The following is a 17,650-nucleotide window of genomic DNA, read 5'->3' on the forward strand; positions in this document are numbered from 1 at the left end:
TTCACTAAAAATAAATATTTTAGGGAATCTATTCAGCAATGCTGATGAATGGTAATGTTTTTCACTGTGCCCTAAAGGATTATATTACTGTTTAAAAAATCTTAAAGTAGCTTTTATCATTTTATAGAATTTGCTTCTAGAGAGTTGGATTGCAATGCTGATACAACCTCTTCAATAGGAAGTACTGTTAAATTCTGAAAACTTCCTTAAACACTTTGGATAAAAGAGTAATTGAAGGGAAATTTATACCTTTTCAGAAGTAGGTCCCAGGAGTGTTGTTCTCATTTATTAAAAGTACACTGTCAATTAATTTTTCAGAATGATTTTAGACGAATATTGGTACATTTTAATAGATCAGGGGCATTGCTATAGCGTTGCATTAGTAAAGACCATATGGCTTTGTTTTATTATTACCATAATTTTTTTCCCCAGAGGCACTTCATATGGAAGGGGCTGTCATATAAACTTCAAAGGGGACTCCTTTGATTAGAAATTGAGAGTTCTAGTGCCCTTTTTTAAGTGTGAAAAGTGATCACAGGGCAACTAGCCCTCCTGTGCCCTTTTTCCAAATACATCTGATGAAAATTTGAGGTATCCATTTTGTTAAAAATAGTTCAAGATCTTATAAAAAAAGCTCCAGGGTCAACATAACCCCCCTGGGCCTGGGGGCAAGTGTTGTAAGTTATGCCCTTGGGGTAAATATAGTTCTTATGGAATGGATGCTCATATAAACTTCAGGGAAGGCTCATTTGATCAGAAATCAAAAGTTCTAGTTCACTTTTTCAGAGTCAAAAGTGATCAAAGTGAAACTGGCCCCCTCTCTTAACCTTTTTCCTCCAAGTAAATTCATTAAAAATTTAGATAGCCAGTTTTTAAAATGATTCAAAGATAATATAACAAAACTTTAGTTTTCGATACAACCCCCCAGGGCCCAGGGGCAGGCGTTGTAAGTTATTCCCTGGGGGCAAATATGGTTCTTTTGGAAGGGATGCTTGTATAAACTTCACAGAGGGCTCATTGTATTGGAAATTGAAAGTTCTAGTTTATTTTTAATTATAGTTCAAAGGTCAGGTAACGAAACTTCAGTATCAACACCACAAACCTTCAAAGCCCAGGGGCAAGTGTTGTAAGTTATACCCTGGGATCATATAAGGTTCTTACAGAAGGGATGCTTGTATGAATTTCAGAGATGGCTCATTTGATTTAGAATTAAAATTTCTAGTTCACTTTTCAAGAGTCAAAATTGGTCCGAGGGCATCTAGCCCCTCCCCACTACGTTTTTTTTCTCAAATGCATCATATAAAAATTTTGAGATAGACATTTTGTTAAAAATGGTTCTAATGTCAAATAAGAAAAATACCAATGTCGTCAAAGCTCCCCAGGACCTGAAGGCAGGTGATGTAAATTATACCCTGGGTGTATAGGGCTCTTATAGAAGGGATGTTTGTCTAAACTTCGGAGAGGGCTGATTTGATTGGAAGTTGAAAGTTGTAGTTCACTTTAAAGAGTCAGAAGTGATCAGAGGGCAGCTAGTCTGCCCCCACACCCTTTTTTCCCCAAACGTATCAGAATTTCTTTTATATAGCCATTTTGTTAAAAATAGTTAGATTAAATAGTGAAATTTCCAGTGATGATACAACCCCCCAGGGCCCAGGGGCAGGCGTTTTAAGTTATGTCCTGGGGGTATATATGGTTTTGTGGAAGGGATGCTTGTATAAACTTCAGAGAGGGCTCATTTGTTTGTAAAGTGAAAGCTGTAGTTCACTTTTTAAGGGTGAAAAGAGTGGATGGCAACTAGCCCTCTCTCCCTCTATGCCTTTTTTCCCAAATGCATCTTTTTATACAAATTTTGAGATAGCTATTTCACTTAAAATAGTTAAAAGGTTAGATAACAAAAACTATGGTGTCAACACAACCTCCCAGGGCCCAAGGCTAGGCGTTGTTAGTTATGCACTAGGGGCATACAGGGTTCTCATGGAAGGAATGGTCATATAAACTTCTGAGAGGGTTCATTTGTGAGGAGAGTGAAGGTTCTAGTTCACTTTTTAAGAGTCAAAAGAGATCAGAGGGTAACTAGCCCCCTTGTCCTTTTCTCCTTAATGCATCAGGTCAACATTTTGATATGGCTATTTTGTTAAAAATAGATAAAAAGTCAGATAACATAAACTGTGGTAACAATACAACCCCCAAGGGCACAGGGGTAGTTATTGTAAGCTGTGCCCTGGGGTATATATGGTTCTTTTGGAAGGATTGCTTGCATTAACTTCAGTGAAGGCTAATCTGATTGGAAATTGAAAGTTACATTTTATCTTTTAAGAATCAAAAGGGATTCAAGGGCTACTAGCCCCCACACGCCCTACCCCCCAAACCCTCCCGATAAAAATTTGGTTAGCCATTTTTTTAGAACTAGTTCTAACATCAGTATTTGTGTATTATTCAGAACACACTCAATAAGTGAAGTTAGGTTTTTTCATGAAACAAACTACAATGCAGGTACATTTTAATTAAATATTTTATATTTAGAGGTGGTTAGGTCAGGCTAAGTCGGGTATTTGATATAATGCACAACCCCCACCCCCCTAATGTGCAAATATATAGCCCAAGCTTTTGACAAAGCTAATGAAATAAAACAAAATATAATGAAAATATAATACTTTATTAGGAAGATTTAAAATTACCTTATACATGGCATTCAACTGTCAGCAAACCACATATTTACACTCAAATTGACTTTTTTCAAACCTGGCCTATTGTTACGCTTCCAAAAATGTTCCTTCTTGTATGAGTATAAAGTCATGTTGTGTCGTTGACGCACTGTTTTGTTGTGGGCAACAACCCCTTATCCTGGAAAAATATAATTGCCTCTTTTCCAGTCTTTGGCAAATCCCAAATCTTCATTTCAAAATCCATGTTCAGACACTATCTTCTATCACTATGCGTAGCAAACTAAATTGAGTTTCGTCTTGGTGACTATGAAACCGGATTTTTTCGACAAAACTCTTGAGTGTGTTTTGAATAATGAACAAGTACCAAATATTTAATTAAAATGTACCTGCATTGTAGTTTGTTTCACAAAAGAACCTAACTTCACTTATTGAGTGTGTTCTGAATAATACACAAGTACCCAAACATCTGATAACAAAAACTTTGGTGTCAACACGACCCCCCAGGGTCAGGGGGCAGGCGTTGCAAGTTATGCCATGGGGGCAGATAAAGTTCTTATGGAAGCGATGATCATATAAACTTCAGAGAAAGTTCGTTTTATTGGAAATCGAAATTCTAGTTAACTTTTTCCGCAAAACCATACGATAATAAATCTGAGATAGCTATTTTGTTAAAAATAGTTCAAAGGTCAGATAAGAAAAAAAAACTCCTGAGTCAACACAACCCACAAGGGCCCAGACGTTGTAAGTTATGTTCTGGGGGCATATATGGTTCTTATGGAAGGGATGCTCATATAAACCTCAGAAAAGCCTCATTTGATTGGAAATTGAAAGTTATAATTCACTTTTTAAGAGTCAAAAGAGATTGGAGGGCAACTAGCCTTCCTCGATGCCTTATTTTGCTCAAACCCATCCGATAAGAACTTTGAGATAGCCGTTTTTTTTTTTTATTTCAAAGATCATATAACCGAAACTCCGGGGTCGACAAAATCCCCCAGGGCTTGGAGGCAGGCGTTGTAGGTAATGCCCTTGGGACATATATGGTTGATGTGGAAGGGATGTTCGTATAAACTTCAGAAAGGTTCACTTTATTGGAAATTGAAAGCTCTAGTTCAGTTTTTAAGAGTCAAGGGAGATCGGAGGGATCTCCATGGGAGATCCCTATGTCCCCTTTCCCCCAAATGCATTTGATAAAAAATCTGTTAAAGATTGTTGAAAGGTCAAATAAAAAAAAACTCCAGTGTCGACACAAGCCCCCAGGGCCCGGCGGAGGTGTTGTTAAGCGCTGGGGATATATATGGTTTTTATGGAAGCGTTGCCTCAACAAAATTCAGAGACGGCTCATTTGAATGGAAATTGAAAATTTTAGTTCACTTTTTAAGAGCCAAAAGAGATCAAAAGGCAACTGGTAGTCCCACGGCCTTGTCCCTCAAACCCATCAGATACAAATTTTGAGATAGACATTTTTTTTTAAATAGTTCAAAGGTCATATAACAAAAATCCCTTTGTCAACACAATCCCCCAGTGCCAGGGGGAAGGCATTGTAAGTTATGTCCATGGGGTATATATGGTTCTTATGAAAGGGATGCTCATATAAGCTTCAGAGAGGACTCATTTGATCGGAAACTGAAAGTTCTAGCTCACTATAAGAGTCAAAAGAGATCGGAGGGCAAATAACCCCTCCACGCCCTTTTCCCCCAAAACTCATCCGATAAACATTTTGAGATAGCCATTTTGTTAAAAATTGTTCAAATAAGAAAAACTCGGATATCTACGCAACCCCCCAGGGCCGGGGGCAGGCGTTGTAAGTAATGCTCTGGGGGTATATAGGGTTCTTATGGTAGGGACGTTCGTAGTAACTTGGGAGAGGACTCATTTGATTGGAAATTGAAAGTCCTAGTTCAGTTTAAAGAGTCAAAAGAGATCCGAGGGTAAGTAGCCCCCTAGTCCTTCCCCCCCAAACCCATCCGATACAAATATTGAGATAGACATTTTTTTAAAATAGCTCAAACATCAAATAACGAAAACTCCTGGGTCGAACAAAAACCCCCAGAGGCCAGGGGCAAGTGTTTTAAGATATGCCCCGGAAGGTTATAGGGTTTTTATGTAAGAGGGTGGTCCTATAAAATTCGAAGGTGGCTAATCAGATTGGAAGTTGATAGTTCTAGTTCACTTCTTAAGAGTCAAAAGAGATCCGAGTGCAAATAGCCTCACAGCCTCCCCTTAGCCCATTTCCCCCAGATCCATCCGATTCAAATTTTGAGATAGTCATTTTGTTAAAATAGTTCAAAATATCAGATAACAAAAACTCGTGGGTCGACACAACCCCCTGGAGCCCAGGAGAAAGTGTTTTAAGTTATGCCCGAGAGGCATATAAGGTTTTTATGTAAGGGATAATTATATAAACTTTGAAGGTGGCTCGCTTGATTGGAAATGGAAAGTTCTAGTTACCTTTTATGAGTCACAAGTTAACAGAGAGCATCTACCTCTCTGACACAAGCACCTCTCTTCTCCAAATGTATCAAATGCAAATTTTGAGATAGCCATTTCGTTTGAAATAGCCGAACAATAAGATAATAAAAACTTCGTTGTCAACATACCCCCCCTCCAGAGCTGGGGAAGGGCTGTGACTTATGCCGCGGGGGCATATAAGGTTTCAATGGAAGAGGTGGTCAAATAAACTTTGGAGGCAACTCAAATGATTGAAAATTGAAACTTCTGGCGTACCTTTTGAGATTCAAAAGTTATTCGGTGGCGACTAGCCCCCCTCACCTTCCTCCTAACCTTCTTTTCCCCAAATGCGTCCAATCGAATTTTTTATATTGTTGTTCTGTTCAAATAGACAAACAAGAATATAACAAAAACTCCAGGGATAAAACAGCCCCTCCCCCCCAGAATCCACGGGCAAGCTTTGTAAAATGTACCCTGGGAGCATATTTTATGCTCTATTCCCTCTTTTTTTATCATTTTATCTCTATTTTTTATGCTCTATTCCTTTTTCTTATGGAATAGATGGTTGTATAAACCTCAGAGGGGGCTTATTTGATTGTAAACCAGAATTTCTAGTACTCTTCCCAAGAGTCAAAAGTGATTGGAGGGCAAGTAGCCCCTCTCCTAAGGCACTTTTTCCCCGAATGTACCCTATTGAAACTTTTATAACGAAAACTTCGGGTCTGACACATCCCCTCAAAGCCCGGGGCAATTATTGTAAGCTATGACCAAAGGGAATATAAGTTTTATGTAAAGGGTGGTTGTATAAACTTCAGAGATGGCTTGTTTGATTGGAAATTGAAAGTTCTATTTACTTTTTTAAGAATCTTCAAAAGTGATTGAAGGGTATCTCCCCTCCCTCCCCCTTCCCCCTCACGCCTTTTCCCCTAATACATCCGATAAAAATTTTGGGATAGCTATTTTATTTAAAATAGTCCAAAATTCAAATTACTATAAATTAGGGGTTGAGAAATCCTCCTTAGCACCCGGACAAGAATGGTAACTTATGTAAGTTGTAAGTTCTTAAGAATTAAAAGTGATCAAAATGTAACAAGCCCCCCCCCTCCTCTGTCTCTTATTTCTCTAAATGCATCGTATGAAAATTTAAAAATAAGTATTTTGATCAAAATAGTCTAAAATTCAATTTACTATAACTTAGGGGTTGATAAATCTTCCCTAGCCCCCAGGGCAAGGATTGTAACTTTTGCAATTTGCCCATTATTAGAATGTAAGGTTCTGTGGAAGGGATCCGTCATATTAACTTAGAAGGGGGCTCATTCGATTGGAGATTGAAACTTCTAGCTCTTTTTCAAGAATCTAAAGTGATCAATAACCAAATAGCCCAAGCCCTACTTTCCCAAAGGGCGTCCTGTCAAAATTTAGAGATAGCCATTTTGTTCAAATAGTTCAAATTCCAAATAATTATCCTTCCGGGGCTACTCTGTTTGTTTCAAGCTAGATTTACACATTCAATTTAAGTGTCACTCGTTTTAAGATTTATTTACTCATTTATTTTAGTAATTATTGTTTGTTTCTTTGCTATGACTGTTTATTTAATTTCTGTTCGTTTTGAGTTTCATTTATGCCTCAATAGCAAAATATATTTGTTCGTTTTAAGCTTGATTTGCTTAAGCTTTATATTTAACTTCAGCTTTACACGTTTTGAGATTTATTCATTCATTGATATTGGTACCTGCTGTATGTCTTTTTGCTATGATTTTCTATTTAATTTCTTTTCGTTTTGAGTTATCCTTCAATAATAATTTCTGGTTGTTTTGAGTTTGTGTTATTGTAGGTTTCTATTTCTTCTGATGTTAAGTTTAATATAACCTTTACTGTTCATTAGAAAACTTCTTTTTCGGATATTTTTTAATAATAGAAAATAAAGGACTTATTTGTCTGCTATAATGCTTGGTTTTTAGTTTAGGTTTGATTTTTAAAATGCTTTAGAAGGTACAGTAATTACTAAAATGTTCAAATACTGAATAAAAGGCCATTTCATGATTTGTCTTTTATTGAATTTTAGTTCTATTGTCACATATGCTTGACGCTTTATATATAGAAAAAATTTGATATTGACTCTTGGAAATTAGTAGTGGGCCTGCCAACTGTACGATTTTAGCAATGAAATTATGGATAAAGTTTTTTTTTCAGCAACTAAACCAAATTTTCCAATCCAACAGTTTTTAGCTTAGAAAATTTGCTTAATGAATACCCTACAATTTTAACAGCCAACAGAATAAGATAACAGTTGTATTTTTCTTTTTTGCCATGAAAGTTCACTATAGCCTGAAATCTAGAAATACGCTTTAAATAGAGTTAGACCAGAAAGATAATTTTGAAATCAGTTTAGTTCAATCGGGTTTATTAAAAAAAAAAATTACAACAGTCATAACATACATAATCTCTCGTCTCTATGCAAAAATGCATGCTGACATGTCACCACAATCTCATTTCAGTTATACTAAGATAAGCTATCTGCTCTGGTTACCATGGACGAAAGTAATTAATACTGATCAATCATTATAGCTCTTTTATTTCCAGAGAATTTTGTCACTACTCTCTTTACTAAAATCTGAGTGCTGTATCCAAGTGTTGATCATAGTATTATTTCTTTCATCAATTGCATCAAATCTATTCTAGATGTTTCATGGACTTGCATCAAATTTCTAACATGGAGGCACTCATCACAACTTCTGAGGGTACTTTCATTAAAAAAGGTAAGTTATATAGCTAAATTCTCTGTTAAAGAATAAAAGGAAAGCTGCTTTAATCTAGAAAATAATTTTCACTTTTTATCTTTCCTAATCCTTATTAGGAAATTTATCTAACCATAAATAATTTCTTAGACCACACTGCTTTTCCATTTACGAAACAAATAATTGAAGCAAATATATCATAATCAAGCAAATCGAAAAGCATAATCGAAGCAAATGAAAAAATCCATTCAATTTATAATTCATAATTGTGTTTCATTAACCTGTAAGATTTTGATTGGATTTGGGGGTTGGGTGACCTCTTTTTCGTATTGTTACAAGTATTTATATTTTTCATTTTTGATAGATCCCCATTTATACAGCGATTGTGGCAGAGGAAAGTGCCAATAGAAACAATTATTGCAGTTTTTTTCTAAAGTTACAGTCAAGTGCGGGAGTGTTTGTTTTAAAATGTGAGTTCTTGTTTCTTTTATATTTGATTGTTTATATTTTTAGTTTGGTTTAGTTGTCGTGGTATTTTTATAATGTCTTAAAAATAGTCTTAAATTGTTGTAATTTTCTCCTTTTTTGTTTTTTTTTCCCCGTTGAGAAAGGCTCCCGGAGGTGGGGCCGAAATATTCGGAGTATTTTTATTTTTTGTTAGTTAAAGTGTAGTTTTTATTTTATTTTGTTGTCACTGCTTTAATATAAAAAAATTAAACCCGTTTTTTCTTCAATTATTGGTTTCGTTATCTAACCATTAAGAGCCGAGGGCTGATAAAAAGGGATATTTTGTGTAACATTAGCTCCATTTTTTTCCATATATAAACTCAATTTATTAGTTATAGTTATTAAATTTTGAAAGACAATTAATCATAGGTATTTTTAATTGTCTCAAAAAATGTCTGTTTCTGTGACAAAAAAAAATGTTTCATTTTTTGGTGCATTTAGTTATTTAATATTCAAATTTTTTCTTGTTAAATGAATCGTTTTTAATTTACCTATTCCAGGAACTTCTATTTTAATGGAATTCCATGAATTTTGTTTGGCTGTTAGAGTGTTTTTTGAAAACGCTGTTGCGCTGGCTAATGCACTTCGACTTGGTATAAAGATTGGGTATGAGATATATCGAGTTTACGAATACCAACGCCCACCCAAATGCTGTTATAATTGCCAATCACCAAATCACTTAAAATCAAATTGTGATAAAGAAAAATGCTGCTCCCGTTGCGCAGGGCAACATGAATCCTCGCCTGATTCTCCGTGCCAGGCTACACCAAAATGTGCGAACTGTCAAGGCAATCATGTGTCATTTTCAATGAAATGCCGAATTCTTCGTGAACTTCTGTCGAAACGATCGTCCTATACTAGAAAATGAGTGCTAAGACTAATTTCACTATATGTTCGTTCAATATTAACGGTACTAAGGATAAAGACGTTTCTTTAGATCAGAAATTAGAAAATTTTGATGTTTTATTCCTCCAGGAGCATCTCCTACCTTTAGTGGGCTTAAACTCCCTACAGAGAAGTAACGAACACTCAGTTTTTTCTAAAAGTGCACGCAAAACCTCTGGCAGACCATCAGGTAGCCTAGCATGTTTAATAAAAAAGACGCTGTTTTCACCACCCCCTTTATGCTATCACGAGAGTGATTGTTATATTGCTATTCGTCTTGCCAACCTTGTCCTCATTAATGTTTATCTCCCCTGCGACCAGAAATCCCTCCGAAGTTTAACTAAATTTACAAAGTTTTGCGCATTAATAAAAAGTCTTTTGAATGGCATTGAGAGTAGTGGACTGGATTGGTTATTAATCGGTGATCTGAACTGTAACATTAACTCTTCATCAGTGCGGACTGAGCTTCTGTTAGATTCCTTACCGAATAGTTACAAAATTTTGAAGAAAGATGCCTCCCATTCCTATATCCATAATAGTGGCTCACTTTCAGACATTGACCATTATATCGTTTCTTCTGGTCTCATCTGTGGCGAAGTCCATGTTGATCAGGATGAACGTGATTACGACCATCTCCCCCTATCCCTCACTGTTACCCTTAATGCTACTGCGGAGAAGAACCTTCGTCCCAATTCTAAAAAATGGATTTCTAAAAGAGAATGGAACAAAGCTGACTGGCCTCTTTATTTTTCTACGCTTGTTAGCCTTCTATCAACGATTAAAGTCCCTTGTAATCTGTTGTGTACAAGCGTTGGGTCCCCACAAGCCAGAATTCAGCTTAATATTTATTATAGCCACATTGTATCGTGCTTAAAGAGGTCTGAAGAAGTAGCCGTTCCCCTATGTCGCTTTAGAGCAAAAACAAGAAGTTCAATTTGGAAGAATGACCCAGAGCTCAAAACAATAAAAAATCGGGCTAAGTTGTGGCTAAAAATTTGGATAGCTTGCGGCCGCCCCTTAGGGGGTAATGTTTTCGATATTAAACAAAGAACAAAGCTTGATTTTAAACGCTATCTTCGAAAATTAGGTACAATGGTGCTGAATTTCCTAAGTCTCCTAGCCAGTGGAAAAAAGTGATCAATGTCGCGAAGTTTGATAGATCGCCTACGGCTGACCGAATCCCTAATGTATCATGGATCAATCATTATAGTAACATTTTTCGATACAGTGATATATGCGGTTCATTTTCGTTTTGCCAACCTCTGTTCTAATCTGTTGCCTAACAAAATCATTCAAGGTCATGTACCTCCCGTTAGTGTTGACCGTGTCAAAAGAAGTGTAGAGAGACTTAAATCGAAATCTTATGATATAGACGGGATCAGTGCTTTTCACCTCAACATCGATTCGGAGGAATTAGTTTATCACTTGCAGTTACTTTTTCAGATGTGTTTATGCTCTTCTTTAGTCCCTGATTCTTTTTTAGTTGGTAACATTACGTCAATTTTGAAACGCGGCAAGGACCCAACTAGTTGCGCTTCGTATAGTCCTATTACGGTGTCTTGTACTTTAAGTAAAGTATTTGAATATGTTTTGCTCCCTGATCTCCTGTCTAATGTAGATTATATGTCTAATCAGTTTGGCTTTAAGCCGTATATAGGATGCCAACATGCTCATCGTGCTATAGTTTCGCTATTACTTGAAGCGCATAAAAATGGTTTTGAGGTTCATTTTTGTGCACTCGATGTTCCAAAAGCTTTTGATTCAATTTGTCATAGCCAACTTTGGTATTCTTTAATCCAACTTGGTGCAAATGTGTCTATTATATCAACTCTTCGTTTTTGGTATGCTAATTCATATGTTCGACTCAAGTCAGGTGACACCTACGTTGGTAATATCCCCATCCGTTCTGGTCTTAGGCAAGGAGGAGTCTTATCCCCTTATCTTTTTAATGCTTGTCTTTATTCTGTTTTGCCACGTATTAATCCATCATGTTTTTTAGGCCTAACTAATCTTTCGTACATTGCATATGCAGATGATTTACTTTTGATCAGCCGCACTAAATCTAGCCTAATTAAGTCGACCCAGCTTGTTTCTAAGTCTTTTGAGGAAATCGGCCTCAAACTTAATACTGAAAAATGTGAATATTTAGTTTTTAATGCTAAGCATCAAAGTAGTGATCTTGATTGTGGTTATTTTTCAGTTAAGCTCGTTTCTTTGATTCGGTGGCTTGGTATTAGTATTTGTTCATCTTTATCGGCTTTTCGATCCTGTGGGCTAAATGATATTAAAAGTAAACTTGAAAAAGGGTACGCGAAAATTGTCCCGAACCGAGGCAGATTTTCACGAAAGGCTTTATCCAGACTTTATTCTACATATTGCGATCATTCTATATTGTTTCTTTCCGGTTTGCGCCCGTTGTTTAATAATCAAGATTTGCAGGGCATAAGAGTTATGTATTTTCGTTATTGTAAATATTTATTGTATCTGCCGCGTTCTTATAGAAATCAGAAGATTATCAGAAAGTTTTGTGTGTGTTTTTTGTGTGTGTTTGTGTGTGTTTGTGTGTGTGTGTGTGTGTTGTGTGTGTGTGTTTGTGTGTGTGTGTGTGTGTGTGTGTGTGTGTGTGTGTGTGTGTGTGTGTGTGTGTGTGTGTGTGTGTGTGTGTGTGTGTGTGTGTATGTGTATGTGTATGTGTATGTGTATGTGTATGTGTATGTGTATGTGTATGTGTGTGTGTGTGTGTGTGTGTGTGTGTGTGTGTGTGTGTGTGTGTGTGTGTGTGTGTGTGTAAGCGGAAAGGCATTAATATCTAGAGGGTGGCACCACAAGCTATTTGGAGGAGTCTGGTTTAACAACATCTTTTTTACGTATTTTTCTGGTATTATAATAGTATTCTATATGAAATATCTTTCTGACACCTTATTTTCCCTACCTGGAAGACTGGGTGGCCAAATTTTCATAATTTATAGTCATCTATTTAAAATAGTCCATTTAGCTTCATTAAGGCTCATCTAATTAATAGAAGATCCACTGATCGGCTCCAAAATAACATTTGAAGTTTCATTTAAATGTTTAAGTAATTAAAGTTCTCCGGAACTTATTTAGCTGACACCTAAAACTGCACCTTCGACTGATCCCATTAAAGTGCTTGTCAATCATCGATGATCAATAGAGGAATATTCAACAGATCCTACAGGTAAATTCAAGGTAGACTGTCTCAGAACCTTCCAGCTGATGAATGGAGAGCAACGATAAGATACAGAACGGTGGTAGATAATACATGTCCTGTCAACCCAACAAGATTAAAAGGGTAGTCCCACTATAGGCTATTGAATTCAATGTTTGCATAAAACCGATTTAACGAACAAACATTGCGACACACCAAGTCAAAAAGACATTTTAAAATAATTATTTATAGATTCATGTATCTTAGATACCAATGCAACAACAATTATTTTTTGCTAGTGCTGTAATCCATGGAGAATCTTGGGTGAATGGGTTCAAATTAAGAAAAAAAGTTTTCCGTTAGAGGTGTTGAAAAACATAGCTTTTGGTTGCAATATTTTGTTTTCAATTTCTCCGCAAAGATGTGAATTTTTCCACGGTGAGCAGGAGAGGTATTTTCCCTATTTGATTGGATAGAATCAATTTTTTTTTTCAATCAAACTTTAAATCATAAAGAAATTACTACACTCTACTTTCGTTTTAAAACACAATCCCATTTTATAATTTTCCAAGCCAATAATCATGGACACCAATTGTCCCCCCCCCTACATTAGAAAAAATACCCTTTTTTGCATTTTCATAGGTTAATTTTCTTGGGGATACAAAAGTGATGTGGAGGGAAAACATTAGGCCGAGAGTTTACATTACTTGGAGCAGAGGACAAGCGGATATAAATATGAGCAGCATCAATATGAGGAGCAAAACTAAACAAAAAATCATTGTGGCACTCCCATATGTGCTGTGTGAGAGCGGTTTCTCCTATTTCAACTTCATTTATTAAACCTTAACACATTCCGAATCCCCTCAAAAAGCCACGGTAAATGGACGAGCGAATAAATTGACAAAACAACGTTAAAAATTCTGTTCAGCGCAGAAGATGTTTAAAGGCCTAACAACAACAGTAAATAACCTGTTACCATTATGGAAGTACTAACCCTTAACCTTTTAACGAATGCGTATTTATTTCATTTTTTTTTTAACGAAAATTTAAGTTTCTAGTGCCCTTTAAAGTGATTGAAAAAATCGGAGGGCAACTGATCCAACTCATTACTAATCCTCAACTTTGGCAACTAAGTCTAAATGAATTAGGGTCTCTGTCAATAAAATTAATCCTTATTTCTGGAGAGAAAAATAGCCCTGCCTTATAAAAACTTGGCTAATCAATGATATGTGACAAATCTAGACTGACAGGGAAACCCAATTTCTAGAGATAGGCTACAAATAACTCCGCCTTTTAAAAATCTGACTGGTTCCTTTGAAAAAAAAAATATTGAAATGGTAAGGAAAAAAACAATCTTGAGTCAAAGCAAGTTTGCACGTAAACCCTCCGTTAGGCTACAGAAAACCTATTCAAATTATTAAACCCAAAATAAATAAATGGCAATATCCCAAATGTTCCAAAGTATGTAGGATTTATCAGTGATTAAAGACTGAATCGCTTTCGAAGAAACAATTTACGTCGAAGAGTTTATTTGATATCAAACAGTTTATTATAATGAACTGTAGTAAGGAGCAATCCGGCTCAATAGTTAACGAAACTTTAAAAAATGGGATTTTGATACTAATATATACATCAAAAGAATTAGATTTTTATCCTGATTTACTTATCAAAAGTTACGAGCCTGAGAAAATTTGCCTTATTTTAGAAAATACGATGAAACACCCCTAAAAGTCATAGAATCTTAACGAAAATCCCAGCATCACATTCAGCGTATCAGAGAACCCTACTGTAGGATTTTTTAGCTCCTATCTACAAAAATGTGGAATTTCGTATTTTTTGCCAGAAGACCGATCACGGGTGCCTGTTTATTTGTTTGTTTTTTTTCTTCTTTTCCCCAGGGGTGATCGTATCGAACCAGTGGTCCTAGAATGTTGCGAGAGGGTTCATTCTGACGGAAGTTAAAAGTTCTTGTGCCCTTTTCAAGTGATCAAAAATATTGTAGGGCACCTAGACCCCCTCCCACGCTCATTTTTTTCCCAAAGTCAACGGATCAAAATTCTGAGATAGCCATTTTGTTTAGAATAGTCAAAAAACCTAATAACTATGTCTTTGGGGCCACAAGCTACAAACTTTTACCAGTGTTTACATATAGTAATCGTTATTGGGAAGTGTACAGACGTTTTCAGGGAATTTTTTCCTGCATAGGGAGGGGGTTGAGGGAAGGGGGTTACATCGAAGGATCTTTCCATGGAGGAATTTTTCATGGGAGGAGAGAATTTCCATGAAGGGGGCACAGGATTTTGTAATATTATTTAAAACAAAAAACAATGAAAAGACAAATATGAAAAAGTTTTTTTAACTAAAAATAAGAAGCAGCATTAAGACAAAACGAACAGAAATTATTACGCATATGAGGGGCTTATCTCCTCCTAAATACCCTGCTCTTTACGCTAAAGTATTTTTAATAATTTCAACTATTTCTTCTACGGTCTTTGTGATTCAGGGGTCATTCTTAAAGAATTGGGACAAAATTTAAGCTGAAGTGTAAAGAGCAATTTATTAAAGGGGGTCAAGCCCCCTCATATACGTAATAAAAATATACGAATATAGAAGTTCATTATGAAAGTTAATTCGGATGTTATGTATATTTTTATTGATAAAAACGTTCGTAATAAATTAAAAGTTCTAGTTGCCTTTTTAAATAACCAAGGGAATGAAGGGCAACTAAGCCTCCTCCCCCACTACTTTTTTCTCCAAATCGTCCGATCAAAACTAAGAAAAAGCCATTCAGCCAAAAAAAACATGCAAATTTCGTTCTAAGTATTCATATGCGGAGAGCCAAAATCAAAACATGCATTAATTCAAAAACGTTCAGACATTAAATTTAAAAAAAAACAAGCTTTTTTAACTGAAAGTAAGGAGCGACATTAAAACTTAAAACGAACAGAAATTACTTTATATATGAAAGAGGCTGTTCCCTCCTCAACGCCCCGCTCTTTACGCTAAAGTTTTTCTCTGTTTTAAAAAGTAGACTTGAGCGAAAGAGTAAAACTTTAGCGCAAAGAGCGGGGCTTTCAGGAGAGAACAGTCCCCTTCACATACGGAGTAAGTATTATTTTCGTTTATAAAAAACTCTATGATAGATTAGGTGCTGAGGCCTGTCAACGCTTGGGCCCTTACCACCCTTTGATTAGACTGTATTAATTGTATTGTTTGTGTTATTTCGTTTTTCTTTCCTTAATGTTTTTACTCCGCTTAATTTGTCAAAACAAGCGGGTAACAAATAAATTATTATTATTATTATTATTAAGGCTTAACTTCGGGAGGCTACAATATGCTTTCTTTAGGTTTTGAGAACTAAGCTTTCTTTAGGTTTGAGAACTAATCCACTTGAAGCAAAAAATTCAGATTGATTGGCATTTTAGGTTTTTTTTTCATTTCCTATTATTATTTTTCATTTACTCCGTATATGAAACGGGTTGTCCCCTCCGCAATCCCTCGCTCTTTACGCTAAAGCTTTTAATTGTTTTAAAAAGCAGAATTGTGGCAAAGAGTCATGTTTATTTTTTCATTGTTTTTTTTTTATATTAATGCTAGAAAATCTCGCGCCCTTTTCATTGAATTTCTCTTCCCCCATGACATGCTAGAAAATCCCGCGCCATTTTCATTGAATTTTTCTTCCCCCGTGACATATTCCTCCAAGGTAAGATCCTCCCACATAGCCCCCTCTCCTCAACCCCACCCCCAAACCAAAAAAAATCCCCCTGAAAACGTCTGTACACTTCCCAATAACCAATACTGTATGTAAACACTGGACAAAGTTTGTAACTTGCAGCCCCTCCCCCAGGGACTTTGGGGGTATGAGTCATTCCAAAGACATAGTTATTAAGGTTTTCGACTATGTGGAACAAAATGGCTATCTCAAAATTTTGATCCTTTGACACAATAAATGAAAAAAAAGCTGCATACATATTTGATTTAATATGTTGGCCATAATACATTACAGGTAATTATTTGGTAAAAAAAAAGTTTTCCTAATTTAGCCATTTAGATAAACGAGCACTTGAACAAGGTCTTGACCTTACTCATCCATCCAATTACATAGGACAAAACAGTATAACCAATCCATTAGCCAAGTAATCATGTCCAAAATCAAGCTAAGTTAACATTCATAAATGTTAGTTGTTGTACAACTACAAGGAAAAGCACCTGGACTACAAGGACTGGCATTACCCCCCCCCCCCTATAAGAATTCCAATTATCTAGAATTCCAATAATCCAAGAATCTAGTTCTTGTAATGAATTATTGACACTCCAATATGGATTAGGATTAGAAAATGTTTTAATTCCCGAGCAATATGCCTTAAATTTATTTCTAATTTCCCCTAAAATACACGACAATTCAGACACCTTAATTCTGGCTACCTGGTACCTGGCTGCAGCAACAATAAAGCGTGGTTTAGGGGGATTCTTATGAAATTTTGCTGTCCAATATAAGAAAGGGACATTTTTATTATTATCATTAATTTTGATATTAAATTAAAAAAGTATGTCTTCTATTTTTCTCATTAAACTATTATTCTATTCTTGAACCATTTCATATGTATTTGTTTTGCGTAGATTCTTTTATGAAACATCATAATAGAGTCTCTGACAAATTATAGCAACATCATTATTAGCTTTATCAACAAGAACAAATGCAAATTCATTATGTATATTAGCAATTGCCTGTTTTATCTTAGCATTATAAAGTATTGCCCCACTATTAAGATTATTGGCATTAGTATATATCTTATTCCTTATTCTAGTTACATTCAATTTTTTTCAAATTCTGAAAACTATCTTTATTAATTTTCTTCCTTTTTTGAACCACTTACCTATAAATAAATCTAAATCATTATTTAACCCACTAAGAAAATTTGAGGGTTTTAGATAATTAGAAAGACAGAATCTAGCCCCCCTTTTTTATTATTCTCTGAAGATTAAGTTTCTTTATTATTGCCAAATCAACTTTTATAATATTTTTCGTAAGTTGGATTTACAAATAATAAAAATTACTCGCAATTACAAGCAGGTTTCCTATTTCTATCTGTAAAATTTCCGAAGTGTTAAATTATAATTAAAATTCATTTGCCCTAACGTTTTCGAAAACTTTTATGTTATAATGCGATTATTCTTATAATTCGAATTACTAGGAAAGGCGTATTTCACATCCTGCTAGTTTAAAATTACTGGTAAAT

General features: G+C 35.5%; 1 protein-coding gene across 5 annotated transcripts in view; it reads left to right on the top strand.

Annotated features, from left to right (window-relative positions):
* The window catches only part of LOC136041651 (zinc finger protein 664-like), an 87,817-nt gene that overhangs the window by 51,202 nt on the left and 18,965 nt on the right, over positions 1-17,650 (top strand). For 2 of the 5 annotated variants that reach the window (XM_065726356.1, XM_065726360.1), the window contains exon 2: positions 7,797-7,873. The exons of 2 other annotated variants lie outside the window; for them this stretch is intronic. In XM_065726356.1, coding sequence (XP_065582428.1) covers positions 7,804-7,873 — 70 coding nt within the window. In that variant the 5' untranslated portion in view covers positions 7,797-7,803. Of the gene's footprint in view, positions 1-7,697; positions 7,874-17,650 lie in introns of all 5 variants that reach the window. One more of the 5 variants, XM_065726357.1, reaches the window with a different exon arrangement.

Source organism: Artemia franciscana, unplaced genomic scaffold, assembly GCF_032884065.1.
Source record: "Artemia franciscana unplaced genomic scaffold, ASM3288406v1 PGA_scaffold_32, whole genome shotgun sequence".
Classification (NCBI taxonomy): domain Eukaryota; kingdom Metazoa; phylum Arthropoda; class Branchiopoda; order Anostraca; family Artemiidae; genus Artemia; species Artemia franciscana.